The sequence below is a fragment of the Asterias rubens genome, chromosome 7 (genome assembly GCF_902459465.1).
Source record: "Asterias rubens chromosome 7, eAstRub1.3, whole genome shotgun sequence".
NCBI classification, from domain to species: Eukaryota; Metazoa; Echinodermata; class Asteroidea; order Forcipulatida; family Asteriidae; genus Asterias; species Asterias rubens.
Window position 1 is genome coordinate 19,121,199 of NC_047068.1, and position 22,122 is coordinate 19,143,320.

The 22,122-nt window shown below is 37.7% G+C and overlaps 1 protein-coding gene across 1 annotated transcript in view; it reads right to left on the minus strand.

The window, feature by feature from the left end:
- The window catches only part of LOC117292705 (fibrillin-2-like), a 60,356-nt gene that overhangs the window by 27,554 nt on the left and 10,680 nt on the right, over positions 1-22,122 (minus strand). The window contains exons 11-56 of the mRNA XM_033774845.1: positions 21,431-21,544; positions 21,028-21,141; positions 19,429-19,542; positions 18,811-18,924; positions 17,714-17,827; positions 17,465-17,578; positions 16,035-16,148; positions 15,645-15,758; positions 15,409-15,522; positions 15,169-15,282; positions 14,433-14,540; positions 11,564-11,677; positions 11,323-11,436; positions 11,112-11,225; positions 10,845-10,958; positions 10,625-10,738; positions 10,385-10,498; positions 10,175-10,288; positions 9,904-10,017; positions 9,675-9,788; positions 9,434-9,547; positions 9,221-9,334; positions 8,934-9,047; positions 8,717-8,830; positions 8,477-8,590; positions 8,165-8,380; positions 7,894-8,007; positions 7,658-7,771; positions 7,424-7,537; positions 7,214-7,327; positions 6,935-7,048; positions 6,699-6,812; positions 6,457-6,570; positions 6,088-6,201; positions 5,812-5,925; positions 5,581-5,694; positions 5,339-5,452; positions 5,126-5,239; positions 4,850-4,960; positions 4,611-4,727; positions 4,372-4,485; positions 4,162-4,275; positions 3,921-4,034; positions 3,701-3,814; positions 3,435-3,548; positions 1,117-1,230 (exon numbers count right to left, since the gene is read on the minus strand). Coding sequence (XP_033630736.1) covers positions 1,117-1,230; positions 3,435-3,548; positions 3,701-3,814; positions 3,921-4,034; positions 4,162-4,275; positions 4,372-4,485; positions 4,611-4,727; positions 4,850-4,960; positions 5,126-5,239; positions 5,339-5,452; positions 5,581-5,694; positions 5,812-5,925; positions 6,088-6,201; positions 6,457-6,570; positions 6,699-6,812; positions 6,935-7,048; positions 7,214-7,327; positions 7,424-7,537; positions 7,658-7,771; positions 7,894-8,007; positions 8,165-8,380; positions 8,477-8,590; positions 8,717-8,830; positions 8,934-9,047; positions 9,221-9,334; positions 9,434-9,547; positions 9,675-9,788; positions 9,904-10,017; positions 10,175-10,288; positions 10,385-10,498; positions 10,625-10,738; positions 10,845-10,958; positions 11,112-11,225; positions 11,323-11,436; positions 11,564-11,677; positions 14,433-14,540; positions 15,169-15,282; positions 15,409-15,522; positions 15,645-15,758; positions 16,035-16,148; positions 17,465-17,578; positions 17,714-17,827; positions 18,811-18,924; positions 19,429-19,542; positions 21,028-21,141; positions 21,431-21,544 — 5,340 coding nt within the window. The remainder of the gene's footprint in view (positions 1-1,116; positions 1,231-3,434; positions 3,549-3,700; positions 3,815-3,920; positions 4,035-4,161; positions 4,276-4,371; positions 4,486-4,610; positions 4,728-4,849; positions 4,961-5,125; positions 5,240-5,338; positions 5,453-5,580; positions 5,695-5,811; positions 5,926-6,087; positions 6,202-6,456; positions 6,571-6,698; positions 6,813-6,934; positions 7,049-7,213; positions 7,328-7,423; positions 7,538-7,657; positions 7,772-7,893; positions 8,008-8,164; positions 8,381-8,476; positions 8,591-8,716; positions 8,831-8,933; positions 9,048-9,220; positions 9,335-9,433; positions 9,548-9,674; positions 9,789-9,903; positions 10,018-10,174; positions 10,289-10,384; positions 10,499-10,624; positions 10,739-10,844; positions 10,959-11,111; positions 11,226-11,322; positions 11,437-11,563; positions 11,678-14,432; positions 14,541-15,168; positions 15,283-15,408; positions 15,523-15,644; positions 15,759-16,034; positions 16,149-17,464; positions 17,579-17,713; positions 17,828-18,810; positions 18,925-19,428; positions 19,543-21,027; positions 21,142-21,430; positions 21,545-22,122) is intronic.

A 22,122-nucleotide genomic window follows, 5' to 3' on the forward strand; every position in this document is an offset into this window, starting at 1 on the left:
TAAGTTATTTGATTACATGGTGGTATGAAATGTCAAAATATTTTAGTAAGATCACACAAAGCATAACATGACATGTTAATCGACTCATTGGAAACAAATGAGGAAAATGAACAAATAATGATGGCATGAGTTGAAAGAAACAAAATAAGGAAATGAAAAAAGTTTAGAGCAATGTGCCTCCATTCCCCATCTGGAAAGTAAGTTGTAAAAAAACACCAGTACATTGAGACACTATATGCTGACAACTTGACTAGTAAAGTTAAGCCAATGCAATGTAAATTTTGTTTAATATCGGCAAACTCACAAGGCCGGGCGGCCACTTCAAGGTGAGGGATACACTTAATTTGGGATATCAACTCAAATCAACTGTCACCAGGGACACGTTGCCACCTACTCCTGGGGATGAAACAGGGTTACCCCCTTCACAGTCCATAAGGATGTAGGTATGGGTGTCATTCACTAAGAGCCTGGCTGGCAGAGCAGAATGCACTACCTTCCCAACTTGTCACGAAGCAATTATGGTTAAGTGCTTTGCTCAAGTGTCATGACCGGGTATTGAATCCACACTCTGCTGCTAACCACACCAGAGCATGGGTCCGGTGAACTAGATCGCCTGGCCACAACACACCACTAAGATGAAACTACATTGCTGTACCCAATTATTTACCTTGTGAGAGTTTGATCAACCTCGTTCCCAGGGGTGATTGATCTCGCTGCACCTTTTTTCACAGCATGCCTTGCTCGCTCATAGCCCCTGTAACCCCTAGATTCTAGCACACTTTAATGAGCGCCTGTAATCAATCCTTTCTACGCGCGCAGGCATGTCTTTCGTCTTAAAGAAGGTTCTAGCCATAAAAAAAACGCAAATATCTTAAAACTTTGTGCGCGCGCACTTTACATCTAATGCATAACCAATTTCATGAGCCAATCAGCATTGTTTTTCAGTACATCCCTTCCAGGGGTTAGTGACAAAAGGTATCGATACGGCTGCCCGTTGGAGCGAGGCTGGAATTTAATAGAACTAATATTTCAGGCCCAGTGTAAATCACATGAACATGTTAGACGGTGATGTATGAAGTAAGAGTAGTGTTGGGTTAGTTTCGTTGATCAGGTTACCAGACTGACAGAGCTCCCCTTCATATCCAACAGCACATTGACAAATGAAACCCGCTGCAATATTAAAACATGTAGCTCCATTCTGGCAAAGACCAGACGAACAATCAATGATGGCTGAAACAAAACAAAAGAATCACAATTAAAACCAAAGCCCACTATAAGAAGACTTCTTATTCAAAATCACTTCTGTATTAAAAAATTTCAATGCGGTTGTCTATTTTTTTGTTTATAGCACACAATGCCGCCATGCCTACACACAAATGTTGCTTCAGGTAAAAAGGATACCATACCAAGTACCTTGTTTTGACAATAAAAAATTAAGTATTGCAATAATTTTTCACAGCCAAATGAAGGCTTGTTCATACTCACTGCGTATTAACTGCGTACGCATCGCGCGCACCTGTTTTTTTAGTCCGCAGTGCACAATCGGAAGCGCAGTGCTTAATCGCTTTTTGCAAGTGTTACAGATTTTGTCCACATGAAAATTAGGTCGTACACACTAATTGGATGCGTAGTTGGACGAATTTAATATTTTTAACATTTGTCGGGTGCGTAGACGTAATGTCAGTGTATGATGGCAAGAACCTGATAAGGAAAGATTAAACTATCCTAGAGCAGCACGAATGTATGAAAAAAAGTTGATGTGTGCATTTCCGTGCGCCAACGCAAATTTAATGCGTATCTTGTTTTTATTTTTCGTGAAGTATGACCTGTAAATTCAAATGTTTGGTGCGTGGTTGCAGTCGCAGCGAGTATGAACCGGCCTTGAGGAAGCACCTTCATCAAGTGCATATCATTACCATTATCACAATTGAGTCCTCTCCAACCTGGCGCACAAATGCAGACATAACCAGCAACAAAATCAGCACAAGAAGCACCATTCAGACAGACATTAGCGGCACATTCATCAATATCTACAAGCAAAATAACCAAGCAAGCAATAATACACCCAAGCAAAGCAAGCATGATTCGGCAAAAGGCTGTTAAAGTGTTAGCTGCACAAAATGTTAGCTGCATAATGCAAAGGCAAACAATAATAATAATATGCAGTTCCAATATAGTGTATGGGTTTCGAGCGATGCATGGTGGGGTATCAATATATATTTGGTTTGTGATAACACCATGTGTGTATCTACTTGCCAAGTAGAGTTTAATCTTTAGAGAAATGTCTTGCTTTACTACCGCAAAGAAGATTTTCCGAAGACTTCTCAGTTCTGAAAAGAACTGTCCTGCTTTTAAACTACTACCTGGGCGAAAGGTAGAAAATTCGCTGGGACTACTACTTTAGCTTATACAGCTTATACATGTGTAAGATGGTAATTAACTGTACTATCGCGGAGTCAGTTCTTAATTGGTCTCAACGTTTCGACTAGCTTGCTCTAGTCATCGTCAGGTACTAGTGCTTGCACATCACTAAGTGATGTTTTAGCCAGGATTTGGTAAAAGGGTGTCCAAATTTGCAAGAAATTGAGAAACTGTGTTTCCAAATTGTTCACTTGCAATACATTTATACATGTAAATGGCAGACAAAACTGGATGTCCAAATTTAAAACAGGGTTTCAAAAAGACACCCAGACACCCCTCTGGCTAAACCTATAGTACAGGTATATCTTTAAGCACTCACTATTTTTATGACAGTCGGGCACCTTGTTAGGTACATGATGACATAGCTAACTAGGTTTATTTTCTTCTTGCATAGTAGGATTTGATACTTGGCATGGTGAAAGTATATTTAGGCGAGGTTGCAGTAACAAATTTCATAATATTATTCTGCTTAGCAAAAATAAGCAGAATATCAATGGTGTATATGACATAAGAGTATTTTGGCTGCTAGCTTTTCTTTCTGGTAAAAACAATTCAATAGTTTGTGCTTAGCTTATTCTTGTGCTTAAGCAGATCCATAAATTTGGCCTTGGGTTAAACTTCAAACAGCTGCTCCAAGGAGAAAATATTGCTAAGCAAAAATCCAGCCTTACGGACCATCTTACAGGGAACCATGTCCCCAACACAACATATGCCATGGTATTTCACTTGTAACATATTTCTGGTAATTAAGTGAGGTTTGTGGTAGCACCGTGAGTAAATCTCTTTTGAGTAGTGTTGGTACTGAGATGAACCAGTGGTTGACAACTCAACGTTTCGATCAGTATGCTCCAATTTTCTTCAAGAGAATGTAATAATAGACAAAATGGTTGACGTGCAAATCAAAGTTTTGGTCTGAAGTAACTCTTTGAAATTCGCCTCCTCACACGGCACAAGGGACAGCCCATCACCATGCTGTTAATTAAACTGGCTGACAATGTTTGGACATACTTTACCTATCTCACAGCGAGTACCAGTGAAGCCGGCTCCACACACACACTGATAGGCATTGATCATGTCATTACATGTTGCTCCATTCAAACACGGATTGCTTAGGCATTCATTCATATCTGAAATATACCACCCACATCAAGTATTACAATTAAAAATAATAAAATTTGCTTCCACATTTATTCACATCTACAACAGAAATATGGAGCATAAAGTTTCTTGAATACAATATCTTCAACAATTAAAAATCAAAATTTGTTTTGACATTTACCTGTTTGACAGTTGATTCCATTAAATCCTAAAGCACAGTCGCATCTATAACCATTGATCAAGTCAACACAAGTAGCTCCATTCATACACGGAATACTGGAACACTCCAGGATATCTAGTAAGAAATAAATGAAAATACAAACAATAAATTGTAGAATCAAAAGTCATCACAACGTAAAAGCAAAACACAAAGTAATTGATGGACAAGGATTGAACTTTACCATTTTGACAGAATATTCCCTGGTAGCCTGGTGGACAGTCACATCGGTAGCTATTGGGTAAGTCAATACAAGTTGCTCCATTCTCACATGAATGTGACATACACCCATCAATGTCTAAAATAAAAGACAAGAGATGGTGACGTTTATCAGCAAGTCGACTTAATAACTGAAAGAGATTGACTAATTGAAACAGGGTATGTTGACAAAAACATTTGCAACAGATCTGTCATATTGTATTTACCTGTTTGACAGAATACACCTGTAAATCCAACTGCACATTGACACTGGAATCCATTCACCAAGTCAAGACAAATTCCTCCATTCATACAAGGTGAACTCACACATTCTAATATATCTGTAAAAACAAATTAATCCAAATATTAGTAACATTCAAAATGATTTATCAGATTTGAAATTTGTTTGAGACTTCAGAAAATGTATCATCACTAACCTGTTTGACAGAAGGTTCCAGTGTAACCCGCTGAACACTGACACTGAAAACCATTCACTAAATCCAAGCATGTTCCTCCATTCAAACATGCACTGCTTCCACATTCATCCACATCTACAACAAAAACATGGAACAAATATAAAGCTGTGTATGTTTCTTCTGACTTAATTTATAGGGGATGCATGATATCTCTAACATAACATAATGTGCGTATTGTCAATTTATGAATTTGGCCAAACCTGTTTGACAGTTGATTCCATTAAATCCTAAAGCACAGTCGCATCTATAACCATTGATCAAGTCAACACAAGTAGCTCCATTTATACACGGAATACTGGAACACTCCATGATATCTAGTGAGAAATAAATGAAAATACAAACAATAAATTGTAAAATTCAAAACCTTCATGATCAAGAGTCATCACGATGTAAAAGAACACCACAAAGTAAATGATGAACAAGAAATGGACTTTAACATTTTGACAGAATATTCCCTGGTAGCCTGGTGGACAGTCACATCGGTAGCTATTGGGCAAGTCAATACAAGTTGCTCCATTCTCACATGAATGTAACATACACCCATCAATGTCTAAAATAAAAGACAAGAGAAATTACTAGCTAAAAATTAAGTCTCGAATACAAAAAGATGGTGACGTTTATCAGCACGTAGACTTATTAATTGAAACAGATATTCTGTTTGAAACAGGGTATGTTGACCAAAACATTTGCCACAGATCTGTAATGTTGTATTTACCTGTTTGACAGAATACACCTGTAAATCCAACTGCACATTGACACTGGAATCCATTCACCAAGTCAAGACAAATTCCTCCATTCATACAAGGTGAACTCACACATTCTAAAATATCTGTTCAAATTGAATAAAAGAAAAGGTTATTTTAGCATGCAAAATGATTTAATGGATTTTAAAGTTATTTAAAAATTCAGCAAATGTATCATAACCAACCTGTTTGACAGAAGGTTCCTGTGTAACCCGCTGGACACTGACACTGAAAACCATTCACTAAATCCAAGCATGTTGCTCCATTCAAACATGCACTGCTTCCACATTCATTCACATCTACAATAGAAAACATAAAACAATAACATGGAACATAACATTTCTTGAATAACACACCAAGTAAGTTGTTTTATAAATAGCAACGATATATTCAACAAATAAAAATGAAAATTTGTTTTGACATTTACCTGTTTGACAGTTGATTCCATTAAATCCTAAAGCACAGTCGCATCTATAACCATTGATCAAGTCAACACAAGTAGCTCCATTCATACAAGGAATACTCAAACACTCCAGGATATCTAGTGAAAAATAAATGAAAATAAAAAATTGTAAAATTAAAAACCTTCATGATCAAAAAGTCATTGCGATGTAAAAGAACAACACAAAGTAAATGATGACCAAGAAATGGACTTTACCATTTTGACAGAATATTCCCTGGTAGCCTGGTGGACAGTCACATCGGTAGCTATTGGGTAAGTCAATACAAGTTGCTCCATTCTCACATGAATGTGACATACACCCATCAATGTCTAGAAAAGGTGAGGACAAATTATCAGTTAGAAGGGAGTTTTGCAATAACAAATTATTAAAAGATAACTTGTTTTGTCACGATATTGCCCAGTTTAAATGAAAAGGTTGTTCAGTATGAAACAGGCTATATTTAAAAGAATATAATGCAATGTTGTATTTACCTGTTTGACAGAATACACCTGTAAATCCAACTGCACATTGACACTGGAATCCATTCACCAAGTCAAGACAAATTCCTCCATTCATACAAGGTGAACTCACACATTCTAAAATATCTGTTCAAATTTAATAAAAGAAAAAGTTATTTTAGCATGCAAAATGATAGAATGGATTTTAAAGTTGGTTAAGACTTCAGCAAATGTAATTAAACCAACCTGTTTGACAGAAGGTTCCAGTGTAACCCACTGGATTTTAAAGTTGTTTAAGACTTCAGCAAATGTATTTAAACCAACCTGTTTGACAGAAGGTTCCAGTGTAACCCACTGGATTTTAAAGTTGTTTAAGACTTCAGCAAATGTATTTAAACCAACCTGTTTGACAGAAGGTTCCAGTGTAACCCACTGGACACTGACACTGAAAACCATTCACTAAATCCAAGCATGTTGCTCCATTCAAACATGCACTGCTTCCACATTCATTCACATCTACAATAGAAAACATAAAACAATAACATGGAACATAACATTTCTTGAATAACACACCAAGTAAGTTGTTTTATAAATAGCAACGATATATTCAACAAATAAAAATGAAAATTTGTTTTGACATTTACCTGTTTGACAGTTGATTCCATTAAATCCTAAAGCACAGTCGCATCTATAACCATTGATCAAGTCAACACAAGTAGCTCCATTCATACAAGGAATACTCAAACACTCCAGGATATCTAGTGAGAAATAAATGAAAATACAAACAATAAATTGTAAAATTCAAAACCTTCATGACCAAGAGTCATCACAATGTAAAAGAACACCACAAAGTAAATGATGAACAAGAAATGGACTTTACCATTTTGACAGAATATTCCCTGGTAGCCTGGTGCACAGTCACATCGGTAGCTATTGGGTAAGTCAATACAAGTTGCTCCATTCTCACATGAATGTGACATACACCCATCAATGTCTAAAACAAAAAACAAGAGAAATTACTAGCTAGAAATTAAGTCTTGAATACAAAGAGATGGTGATGTTTATCAGCACGTTGACTTATTAATTGAAAGAGATTGACTGTATGAAACAGGGTATGTTGACAAAAACATTTGCCACAGATCTGTAGTGTTTTATTTACCTGTTTGACAGAATACACCTGTAAATCCAACTGCACATTGACACTGGAATCCGTTCACCAAGTCAAGACAAATTCCTCCATTCATACAAGGTGAACTCACACATTCTAAAATATCTGCGCAATAAATTGAATCAAAATGTTAGTAACATCCAAACTAATTTATCAGATTTGTAAGTTGTTTATGGCATCAAAAAATGTATCATCACTTACCTGTTTGACAAAATGTTCCTGTGTAACCCACTGGACACTGACACTGAAAACCATTCACTAAATCCAAGCATGTTGCTCCATTCAAACATGCACTGCTTCCACATTCATCCACATCTACAACAAAAACATGGAACATAAAATTTCTTGAATTTAAACGCACCAAGTAAGTTTTTTTAAATAAATTTCAAAGATATTTCCAACAACTAATAATCAAAAAATAGTTCTGACATTTACCTGTTTGACAGTTGATTCCATTAAATCCTGAAGCACAGTCGCATCTATAACCATTGATCAAGTCAACACAAGTAGCTCCATTCATACAAGGAATACTCAAACACTCCAGGATATCTAGTGAGAAATAAATGAAAATACAAACAATAAATTGTAAAATTCAAAACCTTCATGATCAAGAGTCATCACGATGTAAAAGAACACCACAAAGTAAATGATGAACAAGGAATGGACTTTACCAATTTGACAGAATATTCCCTGGTAGCCTGGTGGACAGTCACATCGGTAGCTATTGGGTAAGTCAATACAAGTTGCTCCATTCTCACATGAATGTGACATACACCCATCAATGTCTGAAGCAAAAGAAAAGAGAAATTACTAGCTAGAAATTTAGCCACAACTTGCAACTATACTTGTTCAATCAAAAAAGTTAAGTTGCTAAGAAGCAAACGTTTAAAAGAGGCAAAGTTGAAAAGGATATTTGCCACAGATCTGTCATGTTGTATTTACCTGTTTGACAGAATACACCTGTAAATCCAACTGCACATTGACACTGGAATCCATTCACCAAGTCAAGACAAATTCCTCCATTCATACAAGGTGAACTCACACATTCTAAAATATCTGCGCAATAAATTGAATTAAAATATAAGTAACATCCAAAATGATTTATTAGAGTGGAAATTCCTCCATTCATACAAGGTGAACTCACACATTCTGAAATATCTGTACAACAAATTGAATTAAAATATCAGTAACATCCAAAATGATTTATCAGATTAGTAAGTTGTTAAAGGCATCAAAAAATGTATCATCACTAACCTGTTTGACAGAAGGTTCCTGTGTAACCCGCTGGACACTGACACTGAAAACCATTCACTAAATCCAAGCATGTTGCTCCATTCAAACATGCACTGCTTCCACATTCATTCACATCTACAACAAAAACATAGAACAGATATAAAGCTGTGTATGTTTCGTACCGACTTAATTTATATGGAATGCATGATATCTCTAACATAACATAATGTGTGCATTATCAATATATGAATTTGGCCTAACCTGTTTCACAGTTGATTCCATTAAATCCTAAAGCACAGTCGCATCTATAACCATTGATCAAGTCAACACAAGTAGCTCCATTCATACACGGAATACTCAAACACTCCAGGATATCTAGTAAGAAATAAATGAAAATAATAATAGTAAATTGCAGAATCAAAAGTCATCACGACGTTAAAGGAAAACACAAAGTAATTGGACAATGAATAGACTTTACCATTTTGACAGAATATTCCCTGATAGCCTGGTGGACAGTCACATCGGTAGCTATTGGGTAAGTCAATACAAGTTGCTCCATTCTCACATGAATGTGACATACACCCATCAATGTCTGGAAGAGGCAAAGACAAATTATCAGTTAGAAGGGAGTTTTGCAATAACAAATTATAAAAAGATAACTTGTTTTGTCACGATATTGCCCAGTTTAAATGAAAAGGTTGTTCAGTATGAAACAGGCTATATTTAAAAGAATATAATGCAATGGATCTTTAATATTGTAATTACCTGTTTGACAGAATACACCTGTAAATCCAACTGCACATTGACACTGGAATCCATTCACCAAGTCAAGACAAATTCCTCCATTCATACAAGGTGAACTCACACATTCTAAAATATCTGATCAAATTGATTAAAAGAAAAAGTTATTTTAGCATGCAAAATGATAGAATGGATTTTAAAGTTGTTTAAGACTTCAGCAAATGTATTTAAACCAACCTGTTTGACAGAAGGTTCCTGTGTAACCCGCTGGACACTGACACTGAAAACCATTCACTAAATCCAAGCATGTTGCTCCATTCAAACATGCACTGCTTCCACATTCATCCACATCTACAACAAAAACATGAAACAAAAACATGGAACATAAAATTTCTTGAATAACACACCAAGTAAGTTATTTTATAAATATCAACGATATCTTCAACAATTAAAAATGCAAATTTGTTCTGGCATTTACCTGTTTGACAGTTGATTCCATTAAATCCTAAAGCACAGTCGCATCTGTAACCATTGATCAAGTCCACACAAGTAGCTCCATTCATACAAGGAATACTCAAACACTCCAGGATATCTAGTGAAAAATAAATGAAAATAAAAAATTGTAGAATTCAAAACCATGAAGATCAAGAGTCATCCGTTGGAACAGAACAACACAAAGTAAATGATGAACAAGGAATGGACTTTACCATTTTGACAGAATATTCCCTGATAGCCTGGTGGACAGTCACATCGGTAGCTATTGGGTAAGTCAATACAAGTTGCTCCATTCTCACATGAATGTGACATACACCCATCAATGTCTGAAGCAAAAGAAAAGAGAAATTACTAGCTAGAAATTTAGCCACAACTTGCAACTATACATGTTCAATCAACAAAGTTAAGTTGTTAAGAAGCAAACGTTTAAAAGAGGCAAAGTTGAAAAGGATATTTGCCACAGATCTGTCATGTTGTATTTACCTGTTTGACAGAATACACCTGTAAATCCCACTGCACATTGACACTGGAATCCATTCACCAAGTCAATACAAATTCCTCCATTCATACAAGGTGAACTCACACATTCTGAAATATCTGTACAACAAATTGAATTAAAATGTTAGTAACATCCAAAATGATTCATCAGATTAGTAAGTTGTTAAAGGCATCAAAAAATGTATCATCACTAACCTGTTTGACAGAAGGTTCCTGCGTAACCCGCTGGACACTGACACTGAAAACCATTCACTAAATCCAAGCATGTTGCTCCATTCAAACATGCACTGCTTCCACATTCATTCACATCTACAACAAAAACATAGAACAGATATAAAGCTGTGTATGTTTCGTACTGACTTAATTTATATGGAATGCATGATATCTCTAACATAACATAATGTGTGCATTATCAATATATGAATTTGGCCTAACCTGTTTGACAGTTGATTCCATTAAATCCTGAAGCACAGTCGCATCTATAACCATTGATCAAGTCAACACAAGTAGCTCCATTCATACACGGAATACTGGAACACTCCAGGATATCTAGTGAGAAATAAATGAAAATACAAACAATAAATTGTAGAATCAAAAGTCAGCACAATGTAAAAGGAAAGCAAAAAGTAAATGATGACCAAGAAATGGACTTTACCATTTTGACAGAATATTCCCTGAAAGCCTGGTGGACAGTCACATCGGTAGCTATTGGGTAAGTCAATACAAGTTGCTCCATTCTCACATGAATGTGACATACACCCATCAATGTCTGAAAAAAGGGTGAGTGAACAATTACTGGCTAGGAAATAATTTTCATTTATACTTATTGTTCAATCAACAAAGTTAAGTTGTAAAGAAGCAAATGTTTGAAACAGGCAAGGTTGAAAATATATTTGCCACAGATTTTGAATGTTGTGTTTACCTGTTTGACAGAATACACCTGTAAACCCAACTGCACATTGACACTGGAATCCGTTCACTAAGTCAAGACAAATTCCTCCATTCATACAAGGTGAACTCACACATTCTAAAATATCTGCGCAATAAATTGAATTAAAATATAAGTAACATCCAAAATGATTTATTAGATTGGAAATTTGTTTGAGAATTCCGAAAAATGTATTATTACCAACCTGTTTGACAGAAGGTTCCTGTGTAACCCGCTGGACACTGACACTGAAAACCATTCACTAAATCCAAGCATGTTGCTCCATTCAAACATGGACTGCTTCCACATTCATTCACATCTACAGCAACAAAATGGAACACATATAAAGCTGTGTATGTTTCGTACTGACATAATTTAAGTGGGATGCATCATATCTCTTAACATAACATAATTAGTGCATTATCAATGTAGGAAGTTGGCCTAACCTGTTTGACAGTTGATTCCATTAAATCCTAAAGCACAGTCGCATCTATAACCATTGATCAAGTCAACACAAGTAGCTCCATTCATACATGGCAGGCTGACACATTCCAAAATGGCTGTAATGTAAATAAAGGAAACAAGAACAAAGTTACTTTTAAAAACAAAGTGCAGGAAGTAGCATTCATTTCATCAGTAACGCCACAAACAGACAAAAAGAAAAGGAAAAGAAGAAGTGAAAAAATAGGTGCAGAATAATTAAATTATTTTATTTGTTTCATCGCATTTCCAATAACACAAGCGCCAAAAACAGAACAAATAGGAGACAACGAAGACATTTCCAGTTTCAGATGTAGGAGGAAAACCCCATTCGAGGAAAACCCACATGCAAGGCTTCAGTCTGAGGTGGGATGCGAACCGGGTCCACAGAAGTGAGACACAGAAGAAGAAAAAAAACCACTAAGCCAAACTGATCCCACATAAACAAACAACCAAATAAACCTAAAAATTGCTGCAAAAGATCCCAAGCACACAATAGCAATGAACAAAAACTTTACAGCATAAACAACCATTTCAATTGACAAACATACCGGCCACATTGATGCTCCCATTCCCAGCTTTAATTCCTCATACCCAAAACTATCTTCTACACATCCCCTACCCCTTAAGCCGTTGGACTTTTTCTTCCGCTGCTATGCAGAAAGTTACATGTACCGTGCCTAGCTTTGGTCATTCGTACCCCGCTTGACTTATAATTCCACGACATTTGCATAGCCTTTTACAGCGTGGTTGCGCTAAGTTTACAGCATGGAGCTGTTCCCATTGTACTTTTAGCAGCCCTGTTAAGTGACTGTGGCTGCGCGGAACTCTTCCGTGACCTCTTTTCACCTGTTAGTTTTACATCATGGTCATGGTAAGTTTACCTTTGCATCCCCATTGGAATCGCAGTACTTTAACAAACAAAAAAGTCCAATGGGAACATGGCATCTACATGTATACCCTCAGTCTCCTCTAGCTTCCTTCTCCTTCATTGTACTGTTATAGTGAGCACACACTCCCCACCCACACCCAGTGGGTTTCAATAGGTTAAGTCCCAGCTCCAGCCTTTATTCTTCACCGAGCTACGCCCAGCTTATCTAGTTCCTGTTCCCGTCATCCCGCACCACCGAGCCAAGCCCATCTACCAGTTAATCCCAAACAAGGCAGTACATAAGCAGCATCCAGCAACATAGTCCAGCATTCTCCTGAAGACGATCAGAGCACACTGATCGAAACGTCAAGTCGTAAACCACTGGTTCTTTTTAGAACCAACATTACTCAAAAGACATATTCACATGGTGCTACCGCAAACCTTTCTTAGTTATTCTTCCACCAAGCTTTAATTCCTCATACCCAAAACTATCTTACAATTTTGACAGAATATTCCCTGATAGCCTGGTAGACAGTCACATCGGTAGCCACTGGGTAAGTCAATACAAGTTGCTCCATTCTCACATGAATGTGATACACAATCATTAATGTCTATAGTGGTAAACATAATATGAGTAAATAGTGATGAAGGATGTTAGAATAAATAAGACCTTATTCAATATTCATAAATACCTCATACAGTTTCGCTATTCCTATTGGTGGAGAGCGCGTCTTGTGGGGGTGTTTAAACGGTTGATAATGACTAGATGCAGCTGTTTATAACCGGTTGTTTTGGGATACATTAAGATGCATACTACACGCACGAATGTATATCCGAAAACTGTCTCAGTCATACAAATGCAACACACGTACAGATCTCAAGGATAAGTTTTACAGAGTTCCTGTACTTTATTATGCCTTTTAACCAAAACGGTATTTCTGAATGGGAATAAATAAGTAGTGATTTGTTCTTAAACTGCCGTTTAAAACCTTGCAGGATCGTGGCCGTGCGATGAAGGCCCTCGCTTTCTGCTAGGGCCTTTATCGCACGGCCACGACCCTGCCGGTATTAACTGGCAGTTTAAGAACTCGTCACTACCCTTTTATTCCCTTATTTACAGCCAAACTCAGGGCACTTGGAATCACACCTAACAAAAAATACATGCAAATTAGCACAAACTCAAACAAAACATACTGATATACATATACATGTATATGGAGTAATTCTGGTGGGAGACTGCAGTCAATTAAACTCAATAATATAATAATAACATCAGGTTCTTGTATAGCACTTTGTTACACCCAGGGGCATAAACAAGTTTTTTTTCCTGCAAAGTATTGTGGAGCAATGTTTTTCAAGAATGAGGCCTACTCCTTTACATAGGCAAATTCATGGTTCACAATATGCAGCCAATCAAACCAGCAACACCAGGGTGAACCCATTCTCATTACGATACATGTAAGTGCACTGGGTTCTTTTACATGCATTACACAACGCACAGGACCAATTACTGTACATGTACATCCCTTCCGAAAGATGACCGGGACTCCAACCCACACTCTGCTGAGCAGAACTTGCGCATATATGCACAGTACTGTCTGCCACTGTACATGCCATATTTATTTTGTTTATTTGCGAGAAGCCACCCACTAAGGCACGGAAATAAAAAAAACATCAGTTGTATAAAACAATGGACCCTTTCAATGATATGTCAATTGCACATTGCGCGTGCGCACTAACACATTGCGTGTGCGCACTAACACTTGGCAAAATGAGGGAACATCGCGCTGTTTTGTACATGGCTAATGGCTGCGTGGCGCAGACGCGATTGTGCGTCTGCTTAGTGCACAACTCTATGGCGTTTGCCAACCAATAGGGTCTGTACGCATGCGTGAATGTAATTAGCATATTTCATGAAAAGGGTCCATTATACGTAAGAGGTAGACTCATACACATGTACTTACTTCTATCACAAAGGTCCCCAGTAAAGCCAGCTGCACATTGACATTGGAAACCATTGATCATATCAACGCAGACAGCTCCATTGAAGCATGGTAGACTTTCACATGCACCTGCAATTACAACAAGTCATTGGGTTGATCAAGCAATCTTTAATAATAATTATAATAATTTGGGAGGCTAATCATCCTTACTCGCAGCTAACAGCTGAATTGCAAAGGATACGGCTACGTGTTCAAGAAGCAGGCATGCAAGGGCACCTTTGGCTGCCAGCCACATCTACCTATTATGACCACGGAGCACAGCCAGAGATTGAAAGTGTTTGATTTTTCCCAAGGGAAGAAAACCAGATGGTATGGGAAAACCCTCGTGGCACAGCAGAGAACTAACGCGCAACTCATAACAGATGACCCATTGACCATCGTGATCATTACGTTAACACTCAGTGACCATGGAACAAGACAAATTAAAACCGGATGTTAGAGTAATGGGGTCGCGTCTGCTTTGATCTCTTAAAACCTAAGATAAACTGTATCAGGTTTAACTCAGTGATGTCTGAACGCAAGGGGAACAACTTTTTACAACCACCTCGCAAGTTAAACCAGTTTGGGTCTAACAACACTGTCTGAACATACCCTATTTCAAAGTATTAAGGATTTGAACTGCCTTTAGTCTACTGTCTCTACACACATCTGTGTAAACAAAATATATGTTAATGTTATTTGCGTTGCATTCACCAACCTGTTTGACAGAAGGTTCCTGTGTAACCCGCTGGACACTGACATTGAAAACCATTCACTAAATCCAAGCATGTTGCTCCATTCAAACATGCACTGCTTCCACATTCATTCACATCTACAACAAAAACATGGAACAAATATAAAGCTGTGTATGTTTCGTACTGACATAATTTAAGTGGGATGCATCATATCTCTTAGAAAATATAATGTGTGTATTGTCAATGTAGGAAGTTAGCCTAACCTGTTTGACAGTTGATTCCATTAAATCCTGAAGCACAGTCGCATCTATAACCATTGATTAAGTCAACACAAGTAGCTCCATTCATACACGGAATACTCAAACACTCCATGATACCTGAGGACAAATATGTCAAAATACCAACAATTACCAAAAAAATTCCATACCTTCATGATCACAAGTCAGCAAAATGTAAAAGGAAAGCAAAAAGTAAATGATGACCAAGAAATGGACTTTACCATTTTGACAGAATATTCCCTGAAAGCCTGGTGGACAGTCACATCGGTAGCTATTGGGTAAGTCAATACAAGTTGCTCCATTCTCACATGAATGTGACATACACCCATCAATGTCTGGACAAAAGGTAAACATTTTTGTATTATTGAAAGCTTTAACATCTGAGCTTTCTAAGGTCACGTTGCAGGGGAATAAATAATGGAAACAATCACAATAATAACTTGGGAGGCTAATTATCCTTACTCGCAGCTAAGAGCTAATTGCGAAGGACGCGGCTACAACGTGTTCGAGAAGCAGGCACCCATTATGACCACGAATCACAGCCAGAGATCGAAAGTGTTTGATTTTTTCAGATGGTCTGGGAAACGTAAAGTATCCCAAACATGACTAACCTGTTTCACATAGACTCCCTGTGTATCCACTTGAGCATGCACACTGGAAACCATTCACTGAATCTAAACAAACTCCTCCGTTCATACATGGGAAACTCACACATTCATTGAGATCTAGCAGGAAAATGGAAGCACAAAATAATGACAAGTAAAAGAATGCACTATGACTATGGGATTTGAGGCATTGCATGTTGAGGTATCAATGTATATTTGGTTTGCGTTAAAGGCAGTGGACACTATTGGTAATTACTCAAAATATTTATCATCATAAAATCTTTCTTGATTACATGTAATGGGGAGAGATAGATGGTATAAAACATTGTGAGAAACAGCTTCCTCTGAAGTGACGTAGTTTTCGAGAAAGAAGTAATTTTCTACGAATTTGATTTCGAGACCTAAAGTTTAGAATTTGAGGTCTCGAAATCAAGCATCAAAAAGCACATAACTTTGTGTGACAAGGGTGTTTTTTTCTTTCATTATTACCTCGCAACTTCAATGACCGATTGAGCTCAAATTTTCACAGGTTTGTTTTTGTATGCATATGTTGAGATACACCAACTGTGAAGACTAGTCTTTGAATATTACAAATAGTGTCCACTGTCTTTAATACCATGTGTTTAGATTATGTTCTTAAAGAATTGTCTTGCTATTAGTCTACAGCCTCATACCCTCGCTCCTCTCCTGTATGTAGTTAATTCCTAGTTATTTATATAATGCTTGCTTTAACATTATATTAATTTTGTATTCTTTTAGCCGCTTTTGATTTTGATTTTTGAGGTTGAACAAAGAATTGACTAGAGTGGGATTCGAACCAACGACCTCGGTATTAACGTGCCGGCGCTCTACCAACTGAGCTATCTAGCCCTATATTGGCGGTGTCCCTATTTTGTCAATATCTTTGTTCGGGGTGCCAGTCAGAAGCCATACAACCGTTAACTGCCGTGTAGCCAGGGATCACACCCAAATTAAGATACAACCTGGCTTTTGATTTTGTTACATGTACCTCTCTTTGTACTGATGAATTCTCTTGTTGTACTATTTTCCAACTACAGTGTAGAATAAACGTCTTATTGAATTGAATTGAATTTTTTTTGGGGGGGGGGAATTCAGGAGACTTCTCTATTCCCGCAGAGTAGATTTTTGGAGTTCCAGGCATCTCAGTTCTGAAAAGAACTGTCCTGCTTTTTATCTACTATCTTGGCGTCAATGTAGGTAGGAAATTGGCTGAGACTTTCACTTAGTGGATCGAAGGGACTTCTCATTATTAACTTCACTACTGCGGAGTGAGCTCTGTGTTCATGGCATGAAGGCATTCAATCAAGACTTTCACTTAGTGGATCCAAGGGACTTCTCATTATTAACTTCACTACTGCGGAGTGAGCTCTGTGTTCATGGCATGAAGGCATTCAATCAAGTGTTGCTACCATTACCTGTTTGACAGAATACACCTGTAAATCCAACTGTACATTGACACTGGAATCCATTCACCAAGTCCAGACAGGTTCCTCCATTCAAACAAGGTGAACTTACACACTCTAAAATATCTGTAAATGCAAATATTAACATAATTTTCAAAATTGATTACAATTATTACAGTTTCATAGTAAAAGAATGAAGACCTAAGAAAATAAACATTGAATTGATGGTACATGTAGTTAGAACAATCAAGCTCAACAAACCTGTTTGACAATTGATTCCATTAAATCCTAAAGCACAGTCGCATCTATAACCATTGATCAAGTCAACACAAGTAGCTCCATTCATACAAGGAACACTGGAACACTCCATGATACCTGAGAATAATAAAGATAAAATATGAGAGGATAATAACAACAACAATAATATTAATAAAGACTTGTAATGCCCACATATCCACCCTGTTGGACGTTCAAGGCACAGTAAAAAAAATATTTAAAAAACAGTGGTAGAGAGTTGCAGATGTGCGGCGCAGCTGAATAAAAAGACCTGTCACCCCAGGAGTGTCAAGAGATTAGTTCATTGAAGAGAAGCATGGTACTGGATCAAATAATAGTAATAATAACCCGTTTGTATATAGCGCTTTTCACACCCGGAGGGCGTCCCAAAGCGCTTCACATTATTACCCCTGGTCACAGGGCCTTAATTCACTCCTTAAACCATCTGAGCTCCCTGGTGGGGAGTATACAGCCTTGTGCAACATTAATATGCGCTACTCGGCTAAATCAATCACAACCACCACCCCTGCCGTCACAGGTACCCATTTACCCCTGGGTGGAGAGAAGCAATTATAGTTAAGTGTCTTGCTCAGGGACACAAGCGACACGACTGGGATTCGAACTCACACTCTGCTGAACAGAAGCACCAGAGCTTGAGTTCGGTGCTCTAATCCGCTCGGCCACAACACGACATTCCTTGACGGTGTCTATTAAAGATATAGTTCTGCTTCGTCTCACCCCAACACTCTTGATCTGCTTAGATGTAGAACAAGGAGCCATTCCAACAGCTTTATTCCATGTACTGCATCTCTTTGGAACTCCTTGCCTGGTGCATGTTTCCCTCCATCCTACAATCTAGACTGTTTTAAGAGGCATATAACATCCTACCTTCAGCTCCCCTGAGTTTTGTTCACATTTAATAATTTTTCTTCTTGTAGCACCATACTAAGAGTGGCTTTTAGCCTTTTTAAGGGCGAACTTGCATAACAAAAAAATAATTAATGGTAGAATTTATAACCTACGTGATCAAAAGTCAACACCATTCAAAAGAACAACACAATTGAAAAGGGAATAAACTTTACCAATTTGACAGAATATTCCCTGATAGCCTGGTGCACAGTCACATCGGTAGCTATTGGGTAAGTCAATACAAGTTGCTCCGTTCTCACATGAATGTGACATACACTCATCAACGCCTGAACAAAAAAAGATGGGGGAAAAATATATGCAGTTATAAATTAAGCCTCATCATTCAATTGAAAAGAGGTTAAGTTTTGGCAGATATATCTGGCGCAAACCCTCAGAGCGCTGATTGGCAACAGGTGGGGTCTCTCTGCCAACACAATCATGGATCAAAAAGCCGCTTGGCTTGGCCATGCAGTACGCCAAGGTGGTCTTGCAGCAGCAGTGCTAGATGGAACCCCACTTGGACACCGTCGCGAGGTTACACGACCGAAACTCCACTGGGTCGGCAGCCCCACCAGGTGAAGTGGCCTCAGTGTGGTTGAACTAACTACAGCAACCCTACAGTGACACAAAATCACCCCTGCACCAGCCACACAACCCAGTAGAAGAGGACGGTTGATGTGTCAACGGGCAGTAGCCTACATTGATTGCTGATAAGTTCTTTTATCTAAGAATCATGTTTGGAACGGTCTGTTTTTCAAAAAGATATATTCAACAAATATGGTTTTGTTTACCTATTTCACAGAATAAACCTGTAAATCCAACTGCACATTGACACTGGAATCCATTCACCAAGTCAAGACAAGTTCCTCCATTCGAACATGCACTGCTTTCACACTCATTCACCTCTGCAACAAACCCACATTTTAGACAAATCAACACAAAATATTGTAAAGACTATGCAAGGGTCAAAACTTCAGGCCATAGTAACTGGGTTTCTTTTTTTCAATCATACCCAAGTCCTTTTGGTTGGTTAACAGCTTGCAATAACTAATTGTATTTGCTAGTGATATAATTTGCTCAGAAAGGTCTTTGGGTCTGGTGTAAGTAAGGACCCTTGGGCCTTAATCCTGGTACTGCTCTGGATTTGACAAAGATTTAAGATAGATCCTAACAGCAAAATAATTGTAGTTGCCAAGTAAATTGTGATGTTACAATTAAATCAGTAAGGTAATACTGAGAGCCCATCTTTAGATGAATCTTAGTGCTTTGTGAAATTCAACTCTCAGTCTTAGTTTCAAACCTTTGAGCAAGACACTATAATTGCTTCTCTCCACCCAGGGTGATCTGTGAGGGCAGAGCTGGATCTTGTGATTGATTTAGCTAGTGTGCTACATACTTAGTAGTACAGGCTGTATACTCCACAGGGAGCTGAGAATGTTTAAGGAATTAATTAAATGGCCCAGTGACCAGGAGTTCTAATGATGCAAGCGCTTTGAGATGCCCTTCGGGTGTACAAAGCGCTACATCTTCATAAGAACTGAGTAACATTATTCTTATCTCAGTCTTGAAGTCAATGCTTTCATTACACAGAGTTTTACAGAATTAAAAGACATTTTCACTATGTGCACATCAGGGCCAAATTTCATATAGCTGCTTCAGCAGAAAATATTGCTTAACAGTTTGCCGCTCAGCAGGAATGAGCAGGATACCAGTCACAAATTGTACATGTGATATATTAGTTTGGCCGGTAACCTTATTCTGGTCAGCAACACATACATGTAATTGTGCTTAGCTACTTTAAAGCAGCTCTATGAAATTAGGGCCTGTTTTTTTTTGGATAAATAATCAACAAGACTTACCATTACCAGAATGGGTTAATATCTGAAACAATGTTGGTATTAAATCCTAGGAATAGATGAATGACAATATGATGTTAATGTACAACAACGAAAATCAAACACAGTGGACATAAAGGGTTGATGTGTTGAATGTTAAAATGATCAAAACCACATGTGTAAAGTTACACTGATAGACACAAATGAAAAAACTAAATATTACATACAATCATTAAAGTGGTCCGTTAGTAATACCAACTAGTTATTTATACATCTGCTAAAGTTGTGACATCTGCAAAACAAAGATTTCATTTAATCAGGAAGAAAACAAAGACAAACATAATGTGCACACAAGTAGTATACAAATTACAGTTCTGTGAATGTATTGTTAATGTTAACCACAAAAAAAGATATTACACCTGTTAAGATAAACCATTAATACATTTAAAACAAAGACAAGTTAGCTGATTAAAAAACAAAACAAAATACAAAGAAATGTTAAAATCAACAAGGACATATTATTTCAAATGAAAACCTGAATGCATAGACACTCACCACTATCACATAAAGGTCCTTGCCAACCAAGTAGGCACTGGCACTGGTACCCATTTAACAGGTTCACGCAGTTAGCTCCATTCATGCATGGTAGACTTACGCACTCATCAATTTCTGCAACAGACATACCAAAATTCAAATTATATGAAAATATGAAAGTTTTAGTTCTTTTAGACTTACCCGGAATACATGTGTTATACTTGCAGTCTGTTTCCCAAACTTGACTAAGGACGTGGCCGAAAAGGAGACTTCGGCTACAGCTCTGGCCAAACTGCGCGCATCTGTCTATTCCTCAACAGATACACTGATCTAGCTGTGGCTGTAGCCGAAGTCACCGTTTCAGACACGTCCTTACGAAGAGTACATGTGTTACCCTTCCAGTCTGGTGCCCAACTTAACTTACCCACAGTACATGTGTTACCGTCCCAGCCTGGTGCACAGAGACATGTGAAGAAACCTTCCTCATTGACACATGTCGCATTGTTCTGACATGGACTACTGGAACATTCATTTATATCTGTCCAATCAACAACAGATAAAATTTAGTATAATGGTTTAGACATTTATTCCAATATAAAAAATGCATTACAGGCTACAGCATAAACTCTTCAAGAGCATTGCTTTTGAGGAACCACTTTTATTTGAAAGTATCATTCCCAAACTGAAAGCCCGACTTGAAAACAGAAATAAAAAGAATAATAGTCATAATAATACAGACTTGTAATGCGCACATATCCACCATGGGTGTTCAAGGCACAGTAAAAACCAAAAACAAAACGAAAGAAAGCAGACACAACAACATTAGTCTCTGAAAACCTGTGACATTAGATAAGTTTTGAGAAGAGATTTGAATTTTGTGCAAGACAGACATGATAGACTCTAGCTAATGGGCACGGCTGATTATCTGCCACAGTATGCTGGGATATATAACCCCTAGAAAAGGGATATTACAAAGCTAGTTTTCCAGTACCTGGTGTCCCTCTTTTTGTGCCCGATTTTTTCTTGTGTGTACATACCTTGTTCACTATTAATGCCAGTACATCCTGTACAAAACAGAATCAAGGGTTACACAATACCCCCTAGAAAAGGGATATT